Here is a 24,633-nt window from a genome sequence, read left to right as displayed (position 1 = left end):
TCAACTTGACTTAAGGAATTCATGACACTCGGAGAGAGTGAGAACCTGCAGAGTACCGCAGACTCGGCTGGGGAGGGTTTGCTGTCGAAATGACTCGAACAGGCAGTGACATGCACAGTATCGAGCCACATTCAAACTGGGAAGGGCCCTGAGCAGCGGTCCATGGGGAGACAGGGGCACAAGAACGCAGCCCCGGGTGGCCCACACAGAGGCCTCTCTGCAAGTCAAGACGACTTCCTATATCGACGTCACTGCCACTACTCGTGTGCTTTGCCAATCACCAGGTCCATGTGTCTCAAGAGAAATATCGCTATCATTCCAAATGTTCACATCAGCCATTCCAGGGCCTAACGAGGATGCGAGCACGGGAGAGGGAGCTTGTTATTGTTCACTGTCGCACACTGAATATTCCACAGGCCAGAGCCACACGGCTGATTTATTCTCTGCTCTCTGACTGCTTACCTTGTAGCAGTAATAGAAATATTTTCACTTGGGTGGTAATAAAGCTGAATCTAGTTTACTAGCTGTAACTGAATTCTATCTTGAAAGAATAAGTCAATTTTAACCTTACAATGTAGTCAAGACAGCTTTCAGAGAAATTTCCTTAAAATCACATTTAAGCTAAATTAAAAAACACAGGAAAGGGAAAATGTGTAAGTAGATAAAGCTGTTAACACACAGGGGAGAACTATCCTCCAGGGATGCATTCAGCATTTTTTTGCCTAGGGATGAAAGTGTAAAATTATAATAATAATAATGGCCAATGCCAGGGTCTCCCTAGGGTCAGTCAGTATCATCCACGCTAATGGGCATCCCTGGGGGGCGGACAGAGGAGCCTGCCCAGGGAGCCAGCGCTGGACAGGGCCCTTCACTGCCCAGTAAAGTTCAACATGGCTAAGCAGAGCGCTCAGATGACAGTCCCCAACCCTGGGAAGAAGTGTTACCATCCGCCATTAACCCTTCTGCTATACACGTTCAGAACAAACGAGGATGATAATAACGGGACCAACACTGAATGAAGCTCACAACATGCCAGGCGCTGCTTGAAGCCCTTCCCGGGCACTGACCCTCACAGCCCTTCTCCCCACACCCTCAGCACTCCCAGCCTTGAAGGCAGCAAACAGAGGCTGAGGTTCAACACCCAACACACTTAACAAACATCTGTGGGATTCAGTTTCTTAAATAGTCATTCTAGCAAGAATCGATACTCTTCTGGAATACAAGTCTTTCTTTAAAGGCCATTTCAACTGATAAAATCCAAATCTCCTGGTGTTTTTTGGTGCCTTCGATAACACCAGCCTCAAAGATTCTATTTCAAAAGGAAAATACGAATAACTCTTCCTTATATCATGTCATTATTTTTCTTTGGAAAATTTGAAACTTGGTTCTCCCATTTCACCTGCTCAAGACATGGGTCATGTTTCCTGCTAACGGAGGAGGAGGATGAAGACGACTTCTGTGGACTATATCTTAGTTTAAAACACAAAAGTCACACTTCCAAGCTGTTATGGACCGAATGTTTGTGTCCTCACCACCAAAATTCCTATTGTTGAAGCCCTAAGCCCCAGTGTGGCTGTATTTACAGATGATGTCCATAAGAAAGTTAATTAAGGTTAAATGAAGTCATAAGGGTGGGGTCCTGACCCTTAGGATTAACGTCCTTATAAGAAGAGATTCTAGGGAGAAGGTCACTCCCCACCGCCTCCTGCACACACACACAGAGGAAGGGCGATGTGAGGACACAGCGAGAAGGCAGCTGTCTGCAAGCCAGGAAGAGAGCCCTCTCCAAAAACCAAATTGGCTGGAAGCTTGATCTCGGACTTCCAGCCTCCAGAACCATGAGGAACAAATGTCTGCTGTTTGAACCACCCAGTCAGTGGTGCTTTGCTCTGGCAGTGCAGGCAGACTAAGACACAAGCTACTGAACTTCCAGGCAAGAAAACCTTCCTCCTCCCTCGTGTGCTCACACAGCACACCTGGCCTGTGACACCCATCAGCACGGCCACAGGAAGCAGTCACCTTTTTATTTGTGTGCGATCCTCACAAACACCTTACAGACAGCACTGGACAAATGCTCTGTGCCCCCCACGCCCGCAGTGCCTTATGCACAGTGGGCTGGCTGTGGCATACTGCCAACACACTTTGGAAGTGCTCAGTGGTGGCCCAAAAGCCGGCTCAGATGCAGGGACCCAGGGGCCTTGGCCTGCCCTCAGCCTAGGTCAGTGCGACAGTGACATCTTCCTGGGACTGTCAATTGCAGTTTCTTGGCTCTGGCCTAAAGAAGGGCCTCCTGTACACTTGCCTCCACGGCAGGCACACTGGGCCACCAAATGTGTGGTCCACAAAGCCTTCCCAGGCTGCACTTAGCGTCTCCTGCTCCTGCTGTGCCCATTATCCCCCCAACCATCAGCTCCTGCAGGCCGAAGTCCTGTCTGACACTTACTCCACCCACCTGCCCTCCCCTCAATCCAGCAAATCCTTCCCTTCACCTGTGAGCACTGCCAGGACCGGGACCGGTGCTGCTGAAAGCAAACGAGAGTGCCTAACAGCCTGGGGAGGGCACAGCAGGATGGGAGAGGCATTTCCAGCAGAGCAAACAACAGGAAGGAGGACCCAGAGCAGAAGCTCCAATCACATGTTGTGCTTAAGGAAAACAGATAGCCCCAGGGTTCGACACAGCCTAAAGCTGGCGGGAGTTCGAGGGGGTGTGGGACAGAACTGTGATGGGCACTGGAGGTCACTGCACTGTACGTTTTTGCCACCTCATTGAGAGCCTGGAGGTCCAACCATGTTTACAGACAGAACATCAGCAGTAGTGTGGAAGATGGACTAGAGAGGAAGGAAATGCAAATCTGATTACGTGACTGAGTCAGGAAGTATGAACCTCCTACAGGATCGGCCTGCATTCGGAGGACACGGGGCCACACGGTAATGTCCCGAGTAGCCATGGGCCAGCCATCACAGCTATGCTCACAGGCTTGAGCGACAGAAAACAGATTTCAAAAAGCCATCATCCATGGTCATTGCAAAGAAAAATCCAACCCCTCACAGGGCGGTCAGTCTCTGCATGATTGTGAATATATTCACCAAAATGGTCAAGGGGTCCTAACAAAGCCTTTCAGAGAACAATAATTAGTGAGCCAGAAACTGGTCATACCTAATGAAGAAGAATAACCTCACTTAAAAAATGTCGCTTGGTGGCCAGCCTCATCACACGACGGTGCTGTGAAAAGTCAAAAGAGCTCAGCTGGTTTCCAGCTCAATCGAAGCCTTGGCCACAAACAAGAATCCTTCCTGGAGGAGACAGGCTGCCCCTCCTGACACAGCAGCACTGTGCTGCAGAGGAGAATGACCTCGAACGCAGTACCCAGGCCAATAAAATGAAGCACGTGCAGAGTGTGTGTGGTGGGGGGTGTATGTGTGTGGGGGGGTGTGTGTGTGTAGGTGTGTATTGGTGTGTACGTGTTTGTGTGTATACATATATATCCTGTAATTTCAAATAGCCCTTTATGTAAGGCAGTATTTTCATCACCATATGTAACCCCAGGAGAAAAGGGCAGCCTGAAGCTTAGGACAGGGTCTGAATTCGACTTGGCCCCACTCTGACCTCATGCTTTGCAGAATTGCCAGATAGAATACAGGAGGCCCAGCGAAACCAGAATTTCAGTATGTACTAAATATTGCACGGGGCATACTTAAACTAAAATATTGTTTGTTATCTATCTGAAATTCAAATTTAACTGAGTGTTCCATATTTTTATTTGCTAAATCTGGCACCACTAAGATTAGGTAGAAGAAGGATTTGTCCCCATTTTTTCACTAAAGAAAGAGAAAGCACAGTTTGGATAAGAAATTGAGAAAGTATATTTCTGTTGGTAGGTTCTGGCCTCCCTAAGCAGCTCTGGTGACAGTCTCGACACTGTGGATCGAAATCCCTTTGGGCTGAAATTCACGATATTGTTCAAATTCGCTGATTAATGACCAGGTTTCTCTGCCTCCTCCTGTCCCACCTCCTGGCTTCCCTTTTCATGAACAGTTTCACCCGCCATGAGACAATCAGCCTTCTACTGTACGATGCAGGCAGACATACACGCCCAGCACGCACGTGCACATACACACACACGTACCTTCCTTGCTTACGGGTCCCCTCAATCCAGGCTCCACAGGAGCTATCCAAGGGGCCAGTAGACAGCAGCCCCCATAGGCCCCACTGCTTCCAGCATGAGTGAGCAGAATCAGAGGCATATTTCGAAGATGATAGAGGTCTTTTAGGCCACAGCCAGCACATCAGAGGTTGTCTATTTTACACACGAATGCCTTTGTCACATATACCCACAGTCAACCATGATGGTGGGTGATTTTATAGAATCAACTGATGCTGGTATGTATTTCTCTGAATAACTGCTCTGTGCACAGCCCTTCCCCGAAAAGTCTGACCACTATGCAAGGGATGCGGAATTCAAGAGGCTGCCCCAGCAGGCTAGAGGACTACGACCCACATCTAACACCCAGGGTTCAATCTCTTTCTCCCCAAGAGAAAAGAAAGAAACTACATTTGAGAACAGATTAAGAAATGAAACAAATGTTAAAAAAAAAAAAAAAAAAAAAAAAGAGGTTTGAAGTTGCTTTCTGAAAGAATGACGGCTCCATAAATGAAGTCTCAAACCCGTCCCCTCTTCCTCAGTGCCCCACCACTGTCCCCTCTCTCTCTCACCGGGATTATCAACCGCTCCTCCTCCGGGTCTCCAAGATTCAATCCCTTCAACCCACCCTCCTCCTTGCAGCCAGAGTGCCCCTAATTTCCCTCAGGTGGGGTGGGAAGGGGCCTGCTGGAGGCAGACACACCTATGGCAATAACTCATTTGCACAAGAAGCTGCTCAGTCCACTCCAGGGCCAAAATAAAGAGCTGTTTGACAGGAATGAGAAATTCCTAGCAGAGCACCCATCCAAAAACTGTGACCTAAGAATTCAGCTCACAGAGGGTGAGAGACTGTTAGAAATGGGCTTCTGCTGAGGTCTTAGCAACCACCCACCCAGGAAATCCTGAATCCTTCCCAGTCTCCCAGGAGCAAGTGCTTTCATCAATCAGCCCACAGAGCCTGTCTCAGTATCTTCCCCATCTGGGTGGGATTTTGTCTTTCTGGGATTTTATCTGGTATGTTCCTCTTAAGCTGCCCATGCACCCTCTCCTTTTCCCATAGACTTTCTGTGCTAACCACCTGACTCCCTCCACAGGCTGGACTACCAGAGGATCTGAGCTCACAGTCATTGCCCCCTGCAGCAATGCTGCAAGGGTAGGCTGTGCGTGCTTTTACTTGCTTTCCTTCCTGATTAATACAGTTTCTGGGAGTCAGTGAGAAACAATTCAGATTTAGGCAGCCTCTTGGAATTTCAAATTAATTCTTCAAGGATATTTTTACTGGATGTAGACTCTAGGGTGACAGTTATATTCTGTCAGCACACTGAAGATATCTTCTTGTACTTCTGTAGACGAGTCAGTTCTATGATAGCCCTTCTTAGAAAATAATCTTTTTTCTCTAACTGCTCTAATAATTTGTCTTTAGTTTAATTAAATTTTACTATGATGTGTTTACATTTAATTTTCTCTTTATTAATTCTCCTCAGGATTCACTGGTCTCTTGAATCCACGAATTGGTCTATTCCAGCAGTTTTGGAAAACATCTCAGTCATTATCTCTTCAAATTCTTACTCATTCTCTCTCCTCTCCTTCTATGACTCCAAATAAATATACATTAGGCTTTCTAACCATGCCCTCTATATCTCTTACCTTCTATACTTACCATATTCCTCTCTCTCTCCATGTTTTCTTATAGCTATTTTCTTCCAACCTATCTTCCAGTTCCCTAATTTACTCTTTAGCTATGTCTAATTTGTTAAACCTGTCCACTGAATTTTTAATTTGGTAACCATATTTTTCAATTCCAGAAGCCCTATTTCATCATTTTTCAAATCTCTTATGAAAAATCCTAGTTTCCTGTTCCCCTGCAGACATTTTCAAGATTCTCTTTTTCATATTTCTTCATACATAGTAAGGATAATAGTTTTGTGGCATGTGCCAAAGAATTACAAAAGCTCAACATTCTGTGGGCCAGTTTCTCTTATCTGTCATTTCTGTTTGTTCTCACCCAAGAAGTCTTGAATGTGCGCAGGTCATTTTATTGGAAAATACATACATATTTGTAGGAACAATTTGAGTTCTGTATCTTCCTCCAGAAAAGACTTTGTTTTGCTTCTCCCCAGCACTTTGAGTACACAAGTGCCATACTGAGGTTCACACACTGCTGGACCTCCAAGGTGAAATAAACCTAGATTGCCAGACTGGATGAGGGCTATTTCACTACAGCTTTATCTGATGATCACTCCTCTGGGTCTCAGAAAGTACATGGGCACTTCTCAGACTCCCTATTTTGGGTAAGCTAACGTTTGACCCATTCCCTCCAGAGGTTGTCAAAACTACAACTTACTTTGAGATTAATTCTCCTGGCTGAGCAAATGCCCTCAGAACAACAGTGGCTTTTGGTACAGGGCTCATCTCTCTGGGTTCTAGCATCCTCCTAGAATCTGGCTCAGGAAGTTTTATTTTCTTGTTAGCAGTTCAGCGTGTTTAAGAAATTTGTTTTCTTTTTTCTTTCTTTCTCTTTCTTCCCTGTGGTTTTCTCTTTCTTTCATACTTTTATTCCTTTTTTTTCTTTTTGCTTGTTTACTGGCTTTAAAAAAATATTATCCAGGGTTTCTTAGGTGTCTTCAGTGGGAACGTGGGTGGAATTATCTAGCCCACCACCACCAGAAGTAGAAGTTTCTCCTCTCTCACCTTTTCCTTTAATTCCAAATTAAGTGGCTCAAGTCTCCATCTCTCATTCTATGGGAAGTTCTATAATTTCTGCCCCACAGATTAGAGGGGATTCCCCTGGGGTTTCTCATTAGCCAGCTTAGCTACCTCTCAAGATGGGTCAATACCCCTACCCCGCATACACTCTCTCCGCTGCTGTTCATCCTCCTTTCCACTTGGCCTCCATGACAGACACAACCCTCTTTCTTCTTTCACGGACCTTCTTGTCCACAGAACAGACTTTTACCTTTTAAAGGTTCAGGGGTAACAGAGAGGGTGTATGGCACTACTCAAAATAGCAAACTACTTAAAAGTGCTCTTTAGAAATCCTTTAGCCATTCCTCCCCACTAGAAAATAAGACAGAGATGCTCTCCCACTTTCGATCTACCCCCCACCCCTCACTGTGCTTCCAGTGACCCCCAAGGCCTTGGCTTCCTGCACCTCTCGATTCTTTTCTGACTTCCGGGCACACATCCTTACAACACTACTGCTGAATCTCCAAAATTCCTTTAACTTTACTTTGCAGAGCAATTTAGCTCTTTCCTAAATTATTCCCGTCTGGGCCATGCCCACAAAACCTCACCTTTCTTAACAAGTTCATGAAGGAGCATTCCTTCCCCAAACTGCCAAAAAGTTCTGAAATAAATGCTGTCCCTCCCCTAAAACGCAGAAATGAGGCAGTGGTTTTTTTAAAAAGCAATTTTTTCTCCCTGGTATAAGCTGCCCTTAATAAAATCTTTACAGTCCCTGCAAAAGTTCCAAGCCCACAAATTCTTCCTCCAAGAGGTGAGTGATGAAATGGGGGAGGGGGAGCTTCATGGGCTGAAGCCTGTAGACACTCCTCCCTAGGAGATGCTGAGGGGTGATGGGCCCCCAGCCAGAGAGCCCAAACCCCATCAATTCCGTATACCTCCTGCTTGAAAAGCCTAGGTATTCTTATTTTTGGGCAATCACAAAAATTCTGTAAGGTTTCATTAGAAGAACAGTTACAAACAGGTTACACAGTTTAACCTATTATGAAAAAGAATCTTCTCTGTTGTGAAGAACTGATCATTTAAACGAAAAACTGCAGGATGAGAATGCCCTCCTCCAAAGCTGCACTGAAAATAAAAATGTGATTTACTAAAAAGTACAGATTTGGTTGGGGTCCCTCTGGTTGTTACTGCGGCTCTTTTAAACAGGCATCCAGCAAATCTGCAAAGTGCTTCTTTCTAAACCACAGCACCAGAGAAAATCAATTCAAGGATTTCCCGAACGGCAGCACTGGAAAAAATAAGCACTAACCACAACTTTCTAACCTCCACGAAAACATAAAATATGCCTTCTGAGGGACACAAGAGGAAAAGAAGAACCTACTGAAAAAGTGAAACTCACATCTACTACAAATCATATTTCAAAGAACTAAATGAGGCTGGGGAACAGCTGTGAAAATGCTGGTGGGGAAAAACTCCAACAATATCAAAACAAGCCCTCACTGTGAAGTTAACAAGAAATGTGCACAAGCGCAGTTACATAAGCAAAACACAGGATGTGAATAAACAGGTTGAAAAGCAGCTAAATACACTGAATCAAATAAAGTATTATTGGAAGAACTGGGTAAAACTTCATAATATGGAAATTAGGTATTAACCATTAGATACATAGTTGAAAATCAGACTCAATCAAGGAACAAAATGGAGTTTCTAATTTGTATGACTCCATCTTATAATGTCATTCAATAGTTTCCCAAACCAAGTGCCCTTCTTGTGAAGATTACTACTGTCAGAGTTCTCCACTGCCAAAGGTTCAGCAGGGGAAACAAGGAAGAGTGACAAGCACATCCCCAAAAGGCAATGCTGGGACACGCACTGCCATGTCTACATTTCAAGCAGAGTACAATGCCTCTGTACACTCGGTGACATCACCTGCCAAGCTCCCCTGGGGCCTCCAAACCTCATCACTGACCGGCTGGTGTCACAAATCCACGCCTTGGTTCTGCTTGGTGTCACTTTGTTAATGCTCTGTTCGTTAATTTAACAAACTATCAGGAGAATATGCTTGGAACGGGCAAGCATTATCTCTCAACTTTCATTTAATTAAACTCTGCTATTGCAATATGACAGTCAGCACATCATAGGGGGAATTATTTTAATGATGAAGGTAAAAAGTATTTCAAAGCCCCCACTTAAACATGAAAGCATAATCTAAAATTGCCCAAGCACACACTATAATTTTTCCATAATATTAAAGATGTTATTTCCAGACGTGGTAATTAATTGGATTCCATGGAGAAATTATCCCAGCATCCTTGATAGCAAAATGATGCACAAGGCAGGGAAGAGAGTGCCAAAGGACAGCCCTAAACAACCATGTTATCACCCAGATTATGACAATCACCGGGCACAGTAAGGAGTGAGAGCGCTCGCTTCTGGTCCTCACTCATTACTTTCCGCAAAGCAACTGCACTGAATTCTGATTATATCACCTTCAGGAAAGGATTGGGAGCGGCTCTTGCTCCACTAGCACAGCACTGCCCTGTGTACGCCAGGGGCCATGGGCTGGACGAGGATGGCATCCTGTCCAGCTGAAGGATGGAGGCAAGTCCCCAAGCCTTCTACCACTTTCTCTCCCCACCCCTCAGGGAGAGGGGTGCTCAGAAGCTGGCTTACCGTCAATCCGGCTCACCAGCTCTTCCAACATTTTCACTTTCATCTGAATCCCAGGTTGGGCAAAGGTGTAGTTGTCCTAAGGAAAAAATAACAACAAATATCATATGCATAGAAAATAAAACACATTTTCCAAAGAGGAAAAAGGCAGTTGGGCAAAGGGGAACATTGTATAATAGAACAAATTCACAAACTGAGATATGCACGCCACGTGAGGCTGCCTTATACCGCCAGCGTGCAGTACGATTGAGTCTTACTTTGAGAAGGCAAAGTCCAACATTTCCCGATATGGGAGGATGAGCACACCCATCTCGGGAAATACTTAATGGAGCATTTCTATATGTAAATGTAAGATATTTACATTTAAATTGAACAAGTGGGCAAAGCAGCTGCCTGGCCGGCACACAGGGGTAGTGAGCACTCAGCACTGCCAGGGGAGCTGATGCGAAATGGCGACCAAGCCCAGTGCAGACCATGCCGACATCATGCCAACCATGCTGACAATACGAGGGCCAACAGCACGGTCACTGCAAGAGGAAACAGGGAACGTGTGACGTTACTCTCAGAGAACTCAGGTGAAGAAGTTCAAAACTAAGATAAGAAAAGCAGCGTAGGCATTGGGGGAAAAGTCTTAAGTCAGACAGACCTGCAGTGGGAGCCGAGCCCTATTACTCAGCAGTGGTGTGACCTTGCAAGTTACATGACCTCTCTGGGCTTCACTGTCATCATCTATAACACGAGAACCATAATGCTGCCTTCCAGGACTGCTCTGAGGATTCAAGGAAACCACAGCAGTGGAGGATGGAAGAGGGTTCAAGACGTGGCAGGTACTCAGGAACCATAGGCCCTGCTGGCCACTGTCACCAGCTGAGAGAGCAGAGACGAGCCAGAGAGGAAAGCTGGCCCCGCTTTGTCCGCCCTGGGGCTTCCCCATGGAGCTACCCTGAGCAGCTGCAGCCGGCACTCAGGGATCCCTGTCAGCATGAGGGCTTGAGCTGGACTCATGCAGTGACAGCCTTACACTTGCTGATGAACACGGAAGGCAGAATAACACGCCTCATAGAGGCCCACGGCCTTATTCCTGGAACCCGGCAAAGGCAATTAAGAGAGCTGATCCACTGACTAAGACAGGGAGACTATCCTGGGCTATCCAGAGGTGCAGCGTAATGACAGGGTCCTTCAAAGTGGAAGCGGTGGGGAGAGCCAGGGTCGGAGTGCTGTGGCATGAGAGAGCCTCCACCTGCCAGCGCTGGCTTCAAGGGTGAAAGAAGGGGCCACGAGTCAAGAGACACAGGCTGGGAAAAGGCAAGGGAGCAAACCCTCCCCGGAGCCTCCAGAACGGACGTGGCCCTGCCCATACCTCAACTGGCCGCAGAGACGCACAACAGGCTCCTGACCTCCAGAGCCAGGTGACAACGAATCTGTGTTGCTTTAAGCCACTGTCTGTGGTGATCTGATACAGCAGCGAGGGGAAGAGAATAGAGCACCCCGAAATGTGCCACTTTGGCATGTGGATTATTTCGAGCTGAAGACAATCAAGGCCCAAGAGGCTCAGGAAGAGCTGTTTCCCTTACCCTGAACTGCTTACAAGAGTTGAGAGAGAGGCCCTGAACCCAAGACAACTTCCTATATGAGAAAGAGCTCTCTGCGGGCAGGGCGACATCTGCTCTCCTCCTGTGCGGTCTTCTCCCCTTGCAGCCCAGAGCCCGCCCCCTCCCCCCAGCTCAGATGGCATCCAAGCCTCAAGGGCCTGACTGTCTCAGGGTCTCATGTCTTTGGGGTTCCCATACGTATAAAATTTGTTTTTCTCCTGCTAATCTGTCTACGTCAATTTAACTATTAGACCAGCCAAAGAACTTAGAAAGGAAGATGCGAAAAGTTTTCCACCCCTACAGCAGCAGTAGGAAACTAATGCAAGAGGCTTGGGGATGTCCTTTATCAGGGTCCCTGAGAATCCACTGAGACATAAAGAGACCAGAAGAGGAATCTGGAGCAGCCAAGCCTGTGGTCCTGTGCCTGTGGATCCTGGACTCTACTGAGCACTTGGGCCTCGGGCCCTGGTGCCTCCTGGGGGCTCGTGATGGGAGAGGACAGCCTGTCCTCTGGGAGTGACCCCGGGGGGCCACACAGCCTTGGTGAGGGGAGCGAGGCCCCTGCCTCAGTGAGGTGTGGGCCAAGGCATGGGGCCCAGGCAGCTGTAGCCCCCGGACGGCTCAGGCCTGGCAAGGCAAGTGTGCAGTCCCATGGGCAGAGCCTTCCTGGCCTTGGAGACAGTGGGGGGACACTCCTGATGCTGTCACACTGAGGGCGGAAGATGTCTGCAGGCACCTCGGACATGAGGGGTGCTGGATTCACATGACTGGGGCAGGTGGCCCCAGTTCTCACCCTGCATTCGGAGTCCAGGAGGGAAGCGGAGGGGCAGATCTGGATTTGCTGTCAGAAATGTTTAGAGAACGACCTTCCTGGAGTTCCCTGTGCTCCGAGGGGACGACCCACAAACCCTGGAGAATCCAAACCTGGAGAGGGACGAAGGAGCCTTGGGAGGCCCTGGGCACATGGCCACAGCACTCACAGGGCCTCATGCTCCAGAATCCATGAGGGGGATTTTCCAGATGAAGCCAACGTGGGCTGAGAGGACAACCTTCAAGCCAGCCGCAGTTTCCAAGGCTGAGGAGCCCTAGAAGAGGACTTGACTGTCTCTGGCACAGTCAGCACTCTCTCTGCGTTTAACATGTGAGCACACACGTGAGTGCATATACACAGCATTCCCTAACTAGAGCGGGAGTGGCAGGTACTGTGGCACAGAACTAAAAATGTCTACAAGGCATCAAGGATTTTTCTTCCCCCAGAAATGGAGAATGAACACAGTCAGACTTAACGTCTTACAGGGAGATTTCCCCCAAGCGGATTTTGAGCGACAGGCTCTGGATTCCACACTGTCACACCTCTGCGAGGGCAAAACCAAGAAGTGCTCTGTGCCCCCGGCTTCACTCAGAGCCACGTCAAGGTCCCTCCGTGATTTGCAGAGGCACGAAGGACACGTTCTCCAGGGGACGACTGCCACAGGGGCCTGGGCGTGATGTGTCTTCTAGATCTGGTGACAACTTGTGGGTCCTGCTAAACTTTGAACTCGTGAGAAGTGAAGGCTGTCAGAGCCTCGAGTTTAATGGACAGGACGCTGGACCCTGCAGGAACCGTGCGCATCCCAGTGGGATCCCGGGCGCCCCCTCCAGCTGAGAGAGGGCAGTGGCACAGGTTAAGGACAAAGTGTGAGCTTTAATGTATTCAAACTTTAACAGCAAAGAGAAATCTTGGTTTTGGACTTAAACTACTAAGAGTTAGCCTTTAAGACAAGTTCTCCCTGGAAATTGGAGAACCAAAGGAGATTTATATTCAAATTTGGTGCATACTGTGTTGTTGGAAGTTTACACGCTGTGTAACCTCATGGCAGAATTTCTGATGAGCCAGGTTGAACAAGATAGCTGGATATAATTAAGGATGAGAAACAAACTAGAGAGTGATTTTGCAACCTTAGGTAGAGGCCTTGCAGATAATTTAATCAATGTTCGATTCACAGCCACTGGGAGCACATTGTCACACCTTCCCCCAGTGGTCCCAGGAGAATACTCACAGGAGCAGGGCTTTCATTGGGGGCTGGCCTGTCCAGATGTACTGCGCATCTCCTCCTCTCCCTCTGAGGGAGGCCACGCCCCGGCTGACCAGGGACCTAATGGTTATGCAAACAACTAGCTAGAAGCTAGGAGGAAACACTCCCCCAAACCTGGGGTCTGCTTCCAAGTAGAAGGAACTCAGCTGGTGCACTTTATCCCCAGAAATACTCACCTCAAGAAGGCAACTTGTCAATTGCTAAATCTGGGAGAATAAATAGCCTGTGACTTGAGCTATCCTTCCAACTCTCAGAGTCGGCTGATTCCCCAGGAAGGATGCTCCTCCAGGAAAGCTATTCCTCCCAGGAAGGCTGCTCCTCCAGGGAAGGCTGCTCCCTCAGGGAAGGCTTCTCCCCTGGGAAGGCTGCTCCCCCAAAGAAGGCTGCTCCCCCAGAGAAGGCTGCTCCTCCAGGAAGGCTCCTCCCCCAGAGTAGGGTGCTCCCCCAGAGAAGGCTGCTCTCCCAGGGAAGGCTCCTCCCCCACACAGGCTGCTCCCACTAAGGCTCTGCTACACATGAGGCTGGCCTGCCCTGGCCCAGGTTTGGCTCAGACGGGGAAGATAAGCCTGAATAATCCCGGGATTCGGTCAGCCAGTTTATTTGGTTCTTACACTAAGATAGGATTTCAAGCCACTCATCTAGAAGAAATAAAAGGTATTCTTTGGTCTCCATCTGCCACTATTTTGTTTTATTTCTCAATTTGTTCAAAACCCAGGTAGGGATGATGAGTTCTCTCAGAAATCCAAACAATGAGAAAAGAATGACACCTGAGGGCCTAAAAGAAAAAAGGTCTGTATTTTGAAAGAGCCCAAAAAGATTGACAGGCGTGGCCTTGGTATTCTGGATTTAGGCCAGGCACAGAGAAGATCAGCCTTCATACAGGCTCCCACCCAGCCAAGTAGATGGGGCTCAGCGGGCAGAGCCCAGCAAGGCCGGGGCACAGCACAGTCAGCTGAGCAATCCAGGCTGCAGATGATCCTGCTCAGCAGCCAGGAAGCCTCTGAAGGACATGCCAAGGACATTCCAGAGCCAGAGGCTGAGGGAGAAAGTGCGAGGGGAAAAGAACATTCTGCGGCCCAAGCAATAGCCTCTCTAGAGCGGCACTTGGCACTCAGGCCCTCCTGGGTATTACAGGCTTTTAATTAATACTGGCCCTGATATCAGCTCCCCTGCACTGAACCCAGCATATATGGGGTTAAAACTAAAAGCACTCATCCCCTTTCCCTGCTTCTTCAGTTACACTCATATGCAAATATCTGTTTCTTCAACCTTTGACTCCCTGAACTTTACAACTGAACAGAAGTTACAAATTGATCAAGCCCAGGCAGCCTCACACTGGGCTCACACTAAAGTAGTGGCTCATCATGGGTTCTTGAAGTTTATTACAGGGAAACTGATGTCCAGAGAATATCAAGAAACTGAAGCTTCTCAGGCCCCAACTCCTCAGCTTCCTGGCACCAGAGTCCACCATCCACTGTGAAGACAGACAGCCAAGGACACCCATCTGCAGAATCTCTTATCTCCTCCTCCTCCCCTGCAAGCAGCCCCAAACGCAGGCCAGTGGGAAAGTACTGACCAGCAAGGCCATAGGCCCCCTCCGTACAAGCAGCCACATTCCTCAACCTTTAAAAATCCCTACCCGCTTTTTAATGAGGAGCTAGCAATTCTTAAGGCACTAGCTATTGCTTTGCTCCCTCTGCCTGGCAAAGAAAGTAAAGCTGTTTTTCCTTTTCACCCAAGACTCTGTTCTTGTTATATGGATTGGTGCAGGGCTCCACCAGCACCTCTGATCAGACCACAGGTTCTGTTTGCCTAAGCCTGGGAAACAAGATTTACCTTCGGGACACCACCCCCAGCACCCCATCCAAACACGTACCCACACACACGCCTAGCACAGAAAACGTCTGCAGAATGAACATATGAATGGACAGGCAAAATATGAGTTAAGTGAGAACACTCAACATTTACAGAAATGTTAATAGGAATAATATTACTCCTTTCACAAAAAGTAAACATTCATATCCTTTCAAATTGAGATATGATTTTGTGTCTTTAAAAAAGGATATAATACATAAAACTTACAGGTCAAAGGGAAGAAAGGAAGGTCTGAGAAGCACAACGACCGTTTGGAAATGTTTTACAGAAGGTAAAGTCCACATTAGCAGGAAGCATCACAGAACGCACACTGGGCTTGCCCTACATCTGCTGCTATTCCAACCTCACAATCCCACAAGAACAAATAGCACTTTCTGTGCTCTTCAGAAGAAAAGCATCTGAACAAAAGAATAAAATCTTCTGAAGGAGCATTTCAGAGAGGAGTGGGAAACTAAATTCAGATTGGCCTAGCTGGAAGGCCACAGCACCTAGCGGCTAAAGCTTGCAGCTCGTGGAGAAGCAAGAACCCTCTGCACCTGCGACACGACCCTTCTGCACCAGAGAGCCATCTCCTCACCAAACCCACAGCCCCCTCCCCGGCCAATCTCCCTCCAAAAAAACCTTTCTTATACTGAAACCAAATTTGGCTTCTTGGCCCCCCTGGACCCGCCTCTGGAACAGCTCAGCTGTCCTCTTTGCAAACGGTGGTCTGAAAGACCTCCATCTCCTTCAACACTTCTAAGATCCGGTTTCAGACGCCCTGAGGCCAGCTGGCCACACCCCACACAGGTCCTGGAGGTCCAGAGGACAGAGAGCCGGAGGGCTACTTGCCACAGCCTCACTCAGTTTCCAACAATTAATACATCATTCCAATTAATGAATCAATCCAATATAAGACAGAACCACATCAGACTATTACTTCTTTCATCTGCACAGTAAACACTTACTGAATGCCTCCTACGTGCCAGACAATCCACTGAGTCCCGAGCAGAGACGGTGTGCAGAAAAGCAGGCCTGAGACCAACGTCCTTCGGCAGGCCCGTCTGCAAGGTAGGCCCTCCCTCAGCTGGTGCCTGGGACCTTGGAGTTTGAGAGTGTTCCCACCATTTGCTAACTAATAAGAATGACTCGTTGTGCCTCAGTTGAGCAATGTGGTTTATGCTGAACCCCTGCTTTCCTTCTAGGAGTCTGGGATTTTGGATGATGCCAGGCAGAGGGTGCCCACGTGGAGAGCCCTCAACAGAAACCCCAGCGTGGAGTCTCTTACACTCCCTGGTAAACAATATCTCACACGTGTTGTCTGGGGAGTTGAGCGCTTCCTGCGTAACTCCACGGGATAGGACTCCTGGAAGCCTGCACCTGGTTTCCTCCAGACCTTTTCCTCTGGCTGGTTCTGCCTTGCATACTTGCACTGTAATGAATCATGGCCAGGAGCACAACTATACACTGAGTCCCAGGAGACACTGAACCTGGAGGTGTTGGGGGTGGTCTCGGGTCCTCTGAGTTGACACAGGCAGGGAGAAAAACAAACAGGTCCATCTATTCACAGAGAGGACAGTCAGTCATTAAGCAAACGTTCATCATGCAGGCCGTGCAGATGCATGTGAGGGGCTCACCGGGATCTGGGGAGGCCCGCAGCCACAGCACAGAACCGGGGGCCCGGCCTGAAGAACACGCTGAGGACGTGAGGCCTGAGCTGAGACGTGGAAAGAAGGGAGCACTGCACAGGAAAGCCCGGCAGCAGTCGAGAGCATGGCACCTTCTGGAACAGGATGCAGGCCAGTGCCGCTGGAGGGCAGCAAGGCAGGTGGGGTAAGGCAGAGTGGACCACTCTGAGGCTGGAAGGTCATGTGAGGAGTGAAGGGTAAGACCACAGCAAAGCTACGAAATGAAGTCAAGGAGTGGAAATGGGGAACCACCACAGTTAGATCTGCATTTTGAAAAGATGAGTGTGGCTGCAAGGTGCAGAATGACAGAGGGGGCCAAAGAGAATACAGGACGTCAGGTATGAGACCAAGGCTGTAATCTGGGCAAAATAACGCTGAGAGTGCCCACTGAAGATGCAGTCAACCCAGACTGTCCAAACCGCTTTTAACAACCGATACTGGTTGGTTTTAACTTGAACATCGGGCTTTTCATTTATTCCTATTAGCTTGTTCATTTCATTGGTTCCCGGCTGGCATTGCAGGCAGCTGCCCTCATTCTGAGTCTTGATTACGTCATCTATCACATTAGCTGTCCCTCCAAGCTTAGAGGCACTGGTTAAAGCTACGCCCTCAGTGTCTTCCTCACAGTCTCAGAGGAGAGGGGAGAAGGACAAGAGCAAGGACAGAGCCGCACGGTGTTTCTCAGATACCGCTCGAAGATGGAAGAGCACTGTAAACGTACATGAAGCCAACTCCTCGCTTCCTCCCTGCTGGCTGAATTTCTCTGATCTTCTGTTTTCTCATCTGTAAATGGAGAGAAGAATGGCTGCTTCACAAGGCACTGGGTTCCCACACAGTGTGAGAAAGCTCCCTCCTGTTCCCGCTTCCAAGGTGACATCAGTCATAGGAGAGTGGTGAAGCCTGGAGGCGCCCATCAGCCCTGACAGAGCCACCAGCTCCTACTGTAAACCACTCAGAAAGTGGGGAAACGCCGAACGCCTGTCTGCAGAGACTGGCCGAGCAGCAGCACAGGCGGTGTGACGGCACCCGAAGGTGGTCTACGGTAAGCTACAGGTATGCACTGTAAGAAGCAGAGGAACCACGAACGGAAAAGAGGGTGCGAAGAGGAGAGACGGCCTATGAGCCAAAGTGAAAACAAACAAGAATAATAAAAATACTCCCTGAGGGAAAGACGCCAGTCTGTAAAGGCTACATACTGTATGGTTCCAAGCAAATGACATTCTAGAAGAGGCAAAACTGTGGGGACAGTAAAAAGATCAGTGATTGTCAAGGGTTTGGAGAGGGAGGGATGGACAGGCGGGGGACTGGGGATTTTCAGGGCAGTGAAACCACTCTGTACGACACCGTAATGGAGGATACCATAACGGTGGATACGTGCCATTATACATTTGCCCAAAGCACAGAATGAACGGCACAGAGAGGGAACCTAATGTAAACTATGGGCTTTAGTAAATAATAATGTATCAACATTGGCTCAGTTGTAACAAACACACCACACTAAGGCAAGATGTTAAGAACAGGGGAAACTGTGTGTTTGTGAGGAAGACGTGAGGGAGTATATGGGAACTCTGAACATTCTGCTCAATATTTCTGTAAACCTAAAACAGCTCTAAAAAATAAAGTCCCTTAATTAAAAAAGTACTCAATGCATCTGAAAGACCATAGGAAAAAGGAGGAAACAGGATGAAATTAATAAAAAACAAACAGCAAACAATGGCCTAAACCCTAGCCATATAAATAATTACATGAATGTACATGAACTAAACACACAAGGATAAAGGATAAGAAAGTAAAATCCAACTAGAAGCTATCTGCAAGAAATGCACCTTAGATAAGAAGATACAAGTAGACTAAAAGGAAAGGGATGGAAAGATGCAGCAAGGAAATGCTAACAACAGGAAGACAGAATGGCCATATTAATATCAGATGAACTGGGCTCCAGGACAGGGGATATAACCAGAAACAGAGGAGTATTTCATAACAATAAACGATAAACATACAAATTCATCAAGAAACATAATCATCCTACATGTGTATATATTTAATAACTAAGATTCAAATAACATGAAGCAAAACCTGATAAAACTGAGAGAAGAGACAAGTCAACCAATGTAGTTGGAAATTTCAGAAGTCCTCCCTCAGCAACTGATTGAAAAAGCAGACAGAAAGTCAGTAAGGGCAGGGAAGACTAGAATAATACTACCAACCAAAACAACCTAACTGACAGTTACAGGAACGTCCCCCAACAAGGCAGAACACACATTCTTTTTTTCAAGGACACACGAAACACTCACCAAGACAGACCATGTGACAGATCTTAGGACAAATATTAATCAATTTAATTTTCAATATTAGGAATACAAGACATCACTACAGTTCCTACAGACGTTAAAAGAATTAGAGAATATTGTAAACAACAGTATGTCAATGAATTAGATAACTGTTCATAAAGATCAAATTCTTCAAAAGACACAAATTATCAAAACTGACAAGAGAAGAAAAAAAAATCTGGAGCCCTACCCAGAGCAGAAATTGAATTTATAGTCAAAACTTTCTCACAAAGAAAGTTCTGGGCCAAGATGGCTTCACTGTCGAATTCCATCAAACATGTAAGGAAGAAATAATACCAATCTTATACAGACTCTTTCAGAAATTACAGGAGCATTTTATGAGGCCACCATTTCTCTAATGCCAAAACAGAAAAAGACATTAGAAGAAAAGAAAATAGAAGACAATATTCCTCATAAACACAGATGTAAAACTCTTAAAACATATTACCAAAAGAGAATCCAGAAATACGTAAAAAGGCTAATAGCTCACAACAAAGTGGAGTTTATCTCAGGAATGCAGGTTGGCTTACCATTAAAAATTAATCAAAGTCCTTCACTACATTAACAGATAAGTAAGAAAAATCATACAATCATCTCAACAGAAGAAAAACCATTTAACAAAACACTGATTCATAATTTTTAAAGTCTCAGCAAACTATGATCTGTCTTTCAGATCTTCTTCTACCAATTCTTTAAATTCTATCCTTAACTTTTTCTTCCATTATAGATTAGTATTCCTCAAGTGTAAGGACCTATCAAAATAAACCAGGATGCTTATTAAAAATATCGACTCCTTCCCTGTGGAATTTACCATCAACAATACCCCAATAAAGGGCATCTACAAAAATCCAACAGCTAACACCACACTTACTGGTGAGAGCCTGAATGATTTACTCTCCACCAATGTCTGGAAGGAGGTAAAAATGTCTGCTTTCATCACTTCCATTCAACGTTGTACTTACGATCCTTGACAATGCAATACAGCAAGAAAAGGAAATAAAAGCCATACATATTGTAGAGAAAGAAGTAAGACTCTGCTTATGTGCAGATCACATGATTATGTACATAGAAAATCCTAAAGCATGTACCATAAAGCTCCTAGAACTAATAAGTACATTTAGCAAGATCACCATAAATACGGTGTGGCATATTACATTTTCCACAAGTGGCCACGACAATATCTTGTATCCCACATGTTCATTCATGATGTGACCAGCACTTGCGCATCAAGAGATAGAGCGTAATTTCCCTCTCTCTGAATGTGGGTGGGCTTGTGACTGTTTCAACTGCAAGAGTACAGTAGAAGTGATACCATGTGACTCCAGAGGCTCAGTCACAAAAAACGCAACTTGCACCTTGTTTTCTGGAAGTCTTACTGGGAGCCTTGACCCATGTAAGAATTCTGACTATCCTAAGGCCATCGTGCCATGAGGATGATAAACCACAGGGAGAGGCCACGTGTGGGCAGTTCAGTCTACAGTCCTAGTCTTAGAGTCAGGCACCAGACACACAAATGAGACTTTAGATGATTCCAGCCCCTAGGTATCAACTTGTTCCAGCTTCAAATCTTCCCACCTGAGGCTCCAGATACTGTGGTGTATAGGTAAGCAATTCACGCCATGCTCTGACTGAAACCGGACCCACAGAATCTGTGAGCATAATACAACAGTTGCTTTCAGTCAGAAAGTTTTGGAATAATTTGTTATGCAACAATACTAACTGGAAAACTATGTCAGTTTACAACAATCAGTTATTTGTATAAACCCAGAGTAAAAATCGGAAAAAAAAATTATAAGCAAAGCTATCCCATTTAAAGTAGCATTAAAAAAAACTAGAAATAAGTTTAACAAAATATGAGCAAAATCCATACATTGAAAACTACAAAATGTTTGTGAGGATAAATTAAAGAATTCTTAAATAAATTAAGAAATTCACTATGCTTATGGATTAGAAGAATCAATATTGTTAATAATACTGTTAATTGTTGGGAAACTGACATATAGATTCAATATAATCCCACTCAAAATCCCAGCTCCTAAGGCTTTTTTGGTAGGAAACGGTTACTGAAAAACTTTACATAAAAATGCAAAGGACCAAAATCCACAGTACAATTTTTTTAAAAAAGAACAAACTTGGTGGACTTACTCTACCCAACTCCAGGAAGAGCTCGGGCAACTCAGATAGGACGTACTGGCGTCAAGACCCACTGACAGATCAGTAGAACAGAACAGTGTGCAGAAACAGACACACTGAGACCATCATCTCAGTTTCAGAAAAGGTGCCCAAGCAAACTGTTCTAGAAACAAAACAAAACTGTTTTCAACAAATGGTGCTGTGTTAACTAGGAAGTCTCTATTGTAAAAATGAACCACCACGCCTTCCTTACACCACACAGAAAAATTAAGTTAAGCCACATGATAAACCTATAGGTAAAAACTAAAATTACAAAGCCTTTGGAAGACAGACTTAGGAGAATACCCTGGCATCCTGTGAGTAGATAAAGGATTTGTAGTTAGGACACAAAGAAAACCATTACCACAAGAGGAAAAAAAGGATAAATCAGATTTCATCAAAATTAAATTTTTCTGCTCATCAGAAGACACTGTTAAAAAAAGTGAATTGACAAGCCACAAACTTTGGAAAAAATATTTTCAAAATACATATGCATCTTAACAAAGGATTGCTATCCAGCATAAAGAAAGAAGATGGGGAAATGCAATGTTGGTGAGGATGTGGAGCAGCCTGACATTACATTCATTGCTGACAGGTGTGTACAACAGTATAACCAATTTGGGGAAATATCTGGCTGTTTTTCATAAAAACTAAATAGACCCCTACACTACGACCCAGCAAGTCCTCTTGTAGGTATTGACTCAAAAGAAATGAAATATATGTCAACAAGAAGACGTATACGTGAATGTTCACAGAAATTTTATTCGTAACTGCCAAAGATCGAAAACAGCCTTGGCTTCCCCCAACAGGAGGATGGATACACAAACTGGGATATATTCACACAATGGAGTACTACCCAGTAATTAAAAGGAATGAACCATTCATTCAGGCAACAGCATAGATTTTATGTTTTTCAATGCTATTGTAAATCGAATTTTTTTGAATTTTCATTTTTCAATTGTCTGCTGCTCCATGACTCACTCTTAATGAATCGTCCGCTTCTGCCTGGTAACCAACACATTTTTGTCTATTTAATAAACCTTTTTAAAATGTTGCCAAGAATGCTCAATTTTGTCAACTGGGGCTCTAAAATCACCTCTCTTCCACACATAGAGCATGATTCGTCTGGTGTCTGAGACAGGAACAGATTTACATGGACTAGGTGCTTCTTTCGTCCACTCTCCCATCCACGGGCTCGGCACCAGGCCGCAGCTCTGCCTGGCTCCACCTGAGAGCTGCGCTACTCTTTCCAGGTGAAGGCTCTTCCTGACGCACACCACAAAAGCCAAATCAGGGCCAAGTAAGCTTTCTCTCTGCCACCGTGCCAAGCAACAGACAGCCCCTTTGTTCCTCTCTTTCCTTTGAGCTTAGCTGGAAGATAACCACATCCCCAGGCCTCAGACCAGCCCAGGTTCCAGCCGTCTAAGCTCATTTCTGAGGATCCGGAGCCACCTTCTGAGTTTGCCTTGGGCCCTTCTCCTTTCTGAAGCATAAACTTCTCTGAGGGCTCCCTGCACAGGCTCTGGTTTCCTGCAATACAGCTGTCCCTTTTCTCCTCACTAGCATTATCTTCATGGCTAACACACAACAGCTGTATTTGAGGGATGCACCCCGCCCTCAAGACAACAGCCACTCCAGACTCCAGTCACAGGCCTGGTAGCTTCCCTGCCTTTCTCTAAATGAGTCACTCTACCGCCACATTTCCAGCCCTTTCTCTGACAAGTTCCAAGATAATATAGTCACTTTCTCCAATATTCCCATCACTTCCATGCCACCAATCAGTTCTTAGAATTGAGTAATTCTTCCCCAAGGAAAGGAAATGCAAATGACTAATTATAAAAGGCAGCGGTTCTCTCCTACTCAGAGGCTGTCCTGTTAAGTAATGAATCTGAGAGGGACAGGATGACTTCAGGGTGGGCCAACATGGAAACCGTAACTCAGGAAGTAACAGCTGCCGAAGGCCCCAGTGCTAGTGCTGTTAGTGAAATGAAAGGGCTGGCAAGAGCACAAGAATAATCCCCTAAAAGCCTCAGGAGGCCTCGCCCCGCCTGGACGCTGCTGCACACGACAGGACGCAGGGCTCACACAGCGCCTTGGCAGCAGCTGCCACCAGAAGCCACGCGAGACCTGTCCTCCTGGGGCCGAACGCCACACCGCGCTGTAAGGCAGTCCTTCGTAAAGAAATAGTCCATCAGCAGCATTGGCTCAGATGGATTTCTGTGATCTACACCAAAACTATCCCCAAAAGGCAGCTACTAATACTAAACAGCATTAGAAAGACACAACCCGAGACAACACTGGAAGAAACAGTGGCCCACCAAATGATTTTTAAAACTTACATCTCCGGCTGGAACCTCCCCCGACTCCCAACCCCATTAACTTGAGGAGAACACCTGTCCGCCTCATGCTGAGACCTGAGGGGAAAGCCACGTAGGCCCTCCATCTCGCAAGCCAGATCGCCCCTCAGGAACCAGAGGCCAAACCCACATGCAGCCACCCTGCGCACGTCAACTCAGGATGCCCATAGGACAAGGGGCACAGAGGGCAAAACGCAGCAAAATGGGCAAAGAGCAACTGGTAAGGAAGTGGAAAATGAGGAGGAAAATGAAGTGAAGCATTCCCCCAAATTCAACTTACCTGAACTTCAATCAAAGCCACCACACAACTGAGGGAGGAAACCCAGAAACTGCCCCAGCGCTGAGGGAGGAAACCCAGAAACTGCCCCAGCGCTGAGGACTATTCACCACGGAAGCTTCAGAGTTACAGACTGGGAATCATGGTCACGGCTTCTGCACTGAGCCCTGTCTGTGCCCCAGCCAGCCTGGGTCACCCTCCTGCATTGTGCAAACCCCCAGTGCACGGTCCGCCAGGTCAGATTCAAGCAACCGTTTCACCACAAAATAAAGAATTTCTCACAAGTTCATTCACTTCTCAAGACAAAATCATCCCACTGGATAACTAACGGGGTCACACAGATGAAAAGAATCTATGCCACATCTGCTGACTACAAGCCCAGCCTTCTTTCTCCACAGCATTTCCTAATGAGCTGCTGTTAAAATTCTTCCCTGCACAGGACTGTCCATGCATCACTGGACATTTAGTACCCTGATCCCTGCCAACTAAAGGCCAGTGGCATCCCCCAGTTACGGCACCCACCAAAAAACACCCCAGACACTTGCCAGCAATCCTAAGGAGGCAGTCTGGCACCCCACTGCCACCTCCCCAACTAAGGGCACTCACAGTGCCACAGCTCACAAGGCCTACAGTCCGCCTTGGCACTCTTTCTTGCACCTGGCCCTCCTATGGCTGGCCTGCCACAACCTAGCTTAGGCTCTCATTGGGCTCAGGATGGCTCCCCTCCCTAGCCCAACATGCAGCCCCATCCCTCGGCCAGGTCAGACGTCCCTGAGGGCAGTGCCCAGGAC

General features: G+C 46.7%; 1 protein-coding gene across 16 annotated transcripts in view; it reads right to left on the bottom strand.

Annotated features, from left to right (window-relative positions):
* Positions 1–24,633, bottom strand: part of TBC1D22A (TBC1 domain family member 22A) — a 342,988-nt gene that overhangs the window by 131,298 nt on the left and 187,057 nt on the right. For 13 of the 16 annotated variants that reach the window (XR_011534636.1, XR_011534634.1, XR_011534639.1 and 10 more), the window contains one exon: positions 9,501–9,576. Coding sequence is in view for 10 of the 16 variants with exons in the window: in XM_070599907.1 (XP_070456008.1) it covers positions 9,501–9,576 (76 nt within the window). In the remaining 6 variants the exon portion in view is untranslated. Of the gene's footprint in view, positions 1–9,500; positions 9,577–17,427; positions 17,490–24,633 lie in introns of all 16 variants that reach the window. The other 3 variants (XR_011534637.1, XR_011534638.1, XM_070599912.1) reach the window with 1 other exon arrangement.

The sequence above is a fragment of the Equus przewalskii genome, chromosome 29 (assembly GCF_037783145.1).
Source record: "Equus przewalskii isolate Varuska chromosome 29, EquPr2, whole genome shotgun sequence".
NCBI classification, from domain to species: Eukaryota; Metazoa; Chordata; class Mammalia; order Perissodactyla; family Equidae; genus Equus; species Equus przewalskii.
The sequence above is the reverse complement of the archived record's forward strand: the minus strand, read 5'-3'. Positions and strand labels throughout refer to the sequence as shown.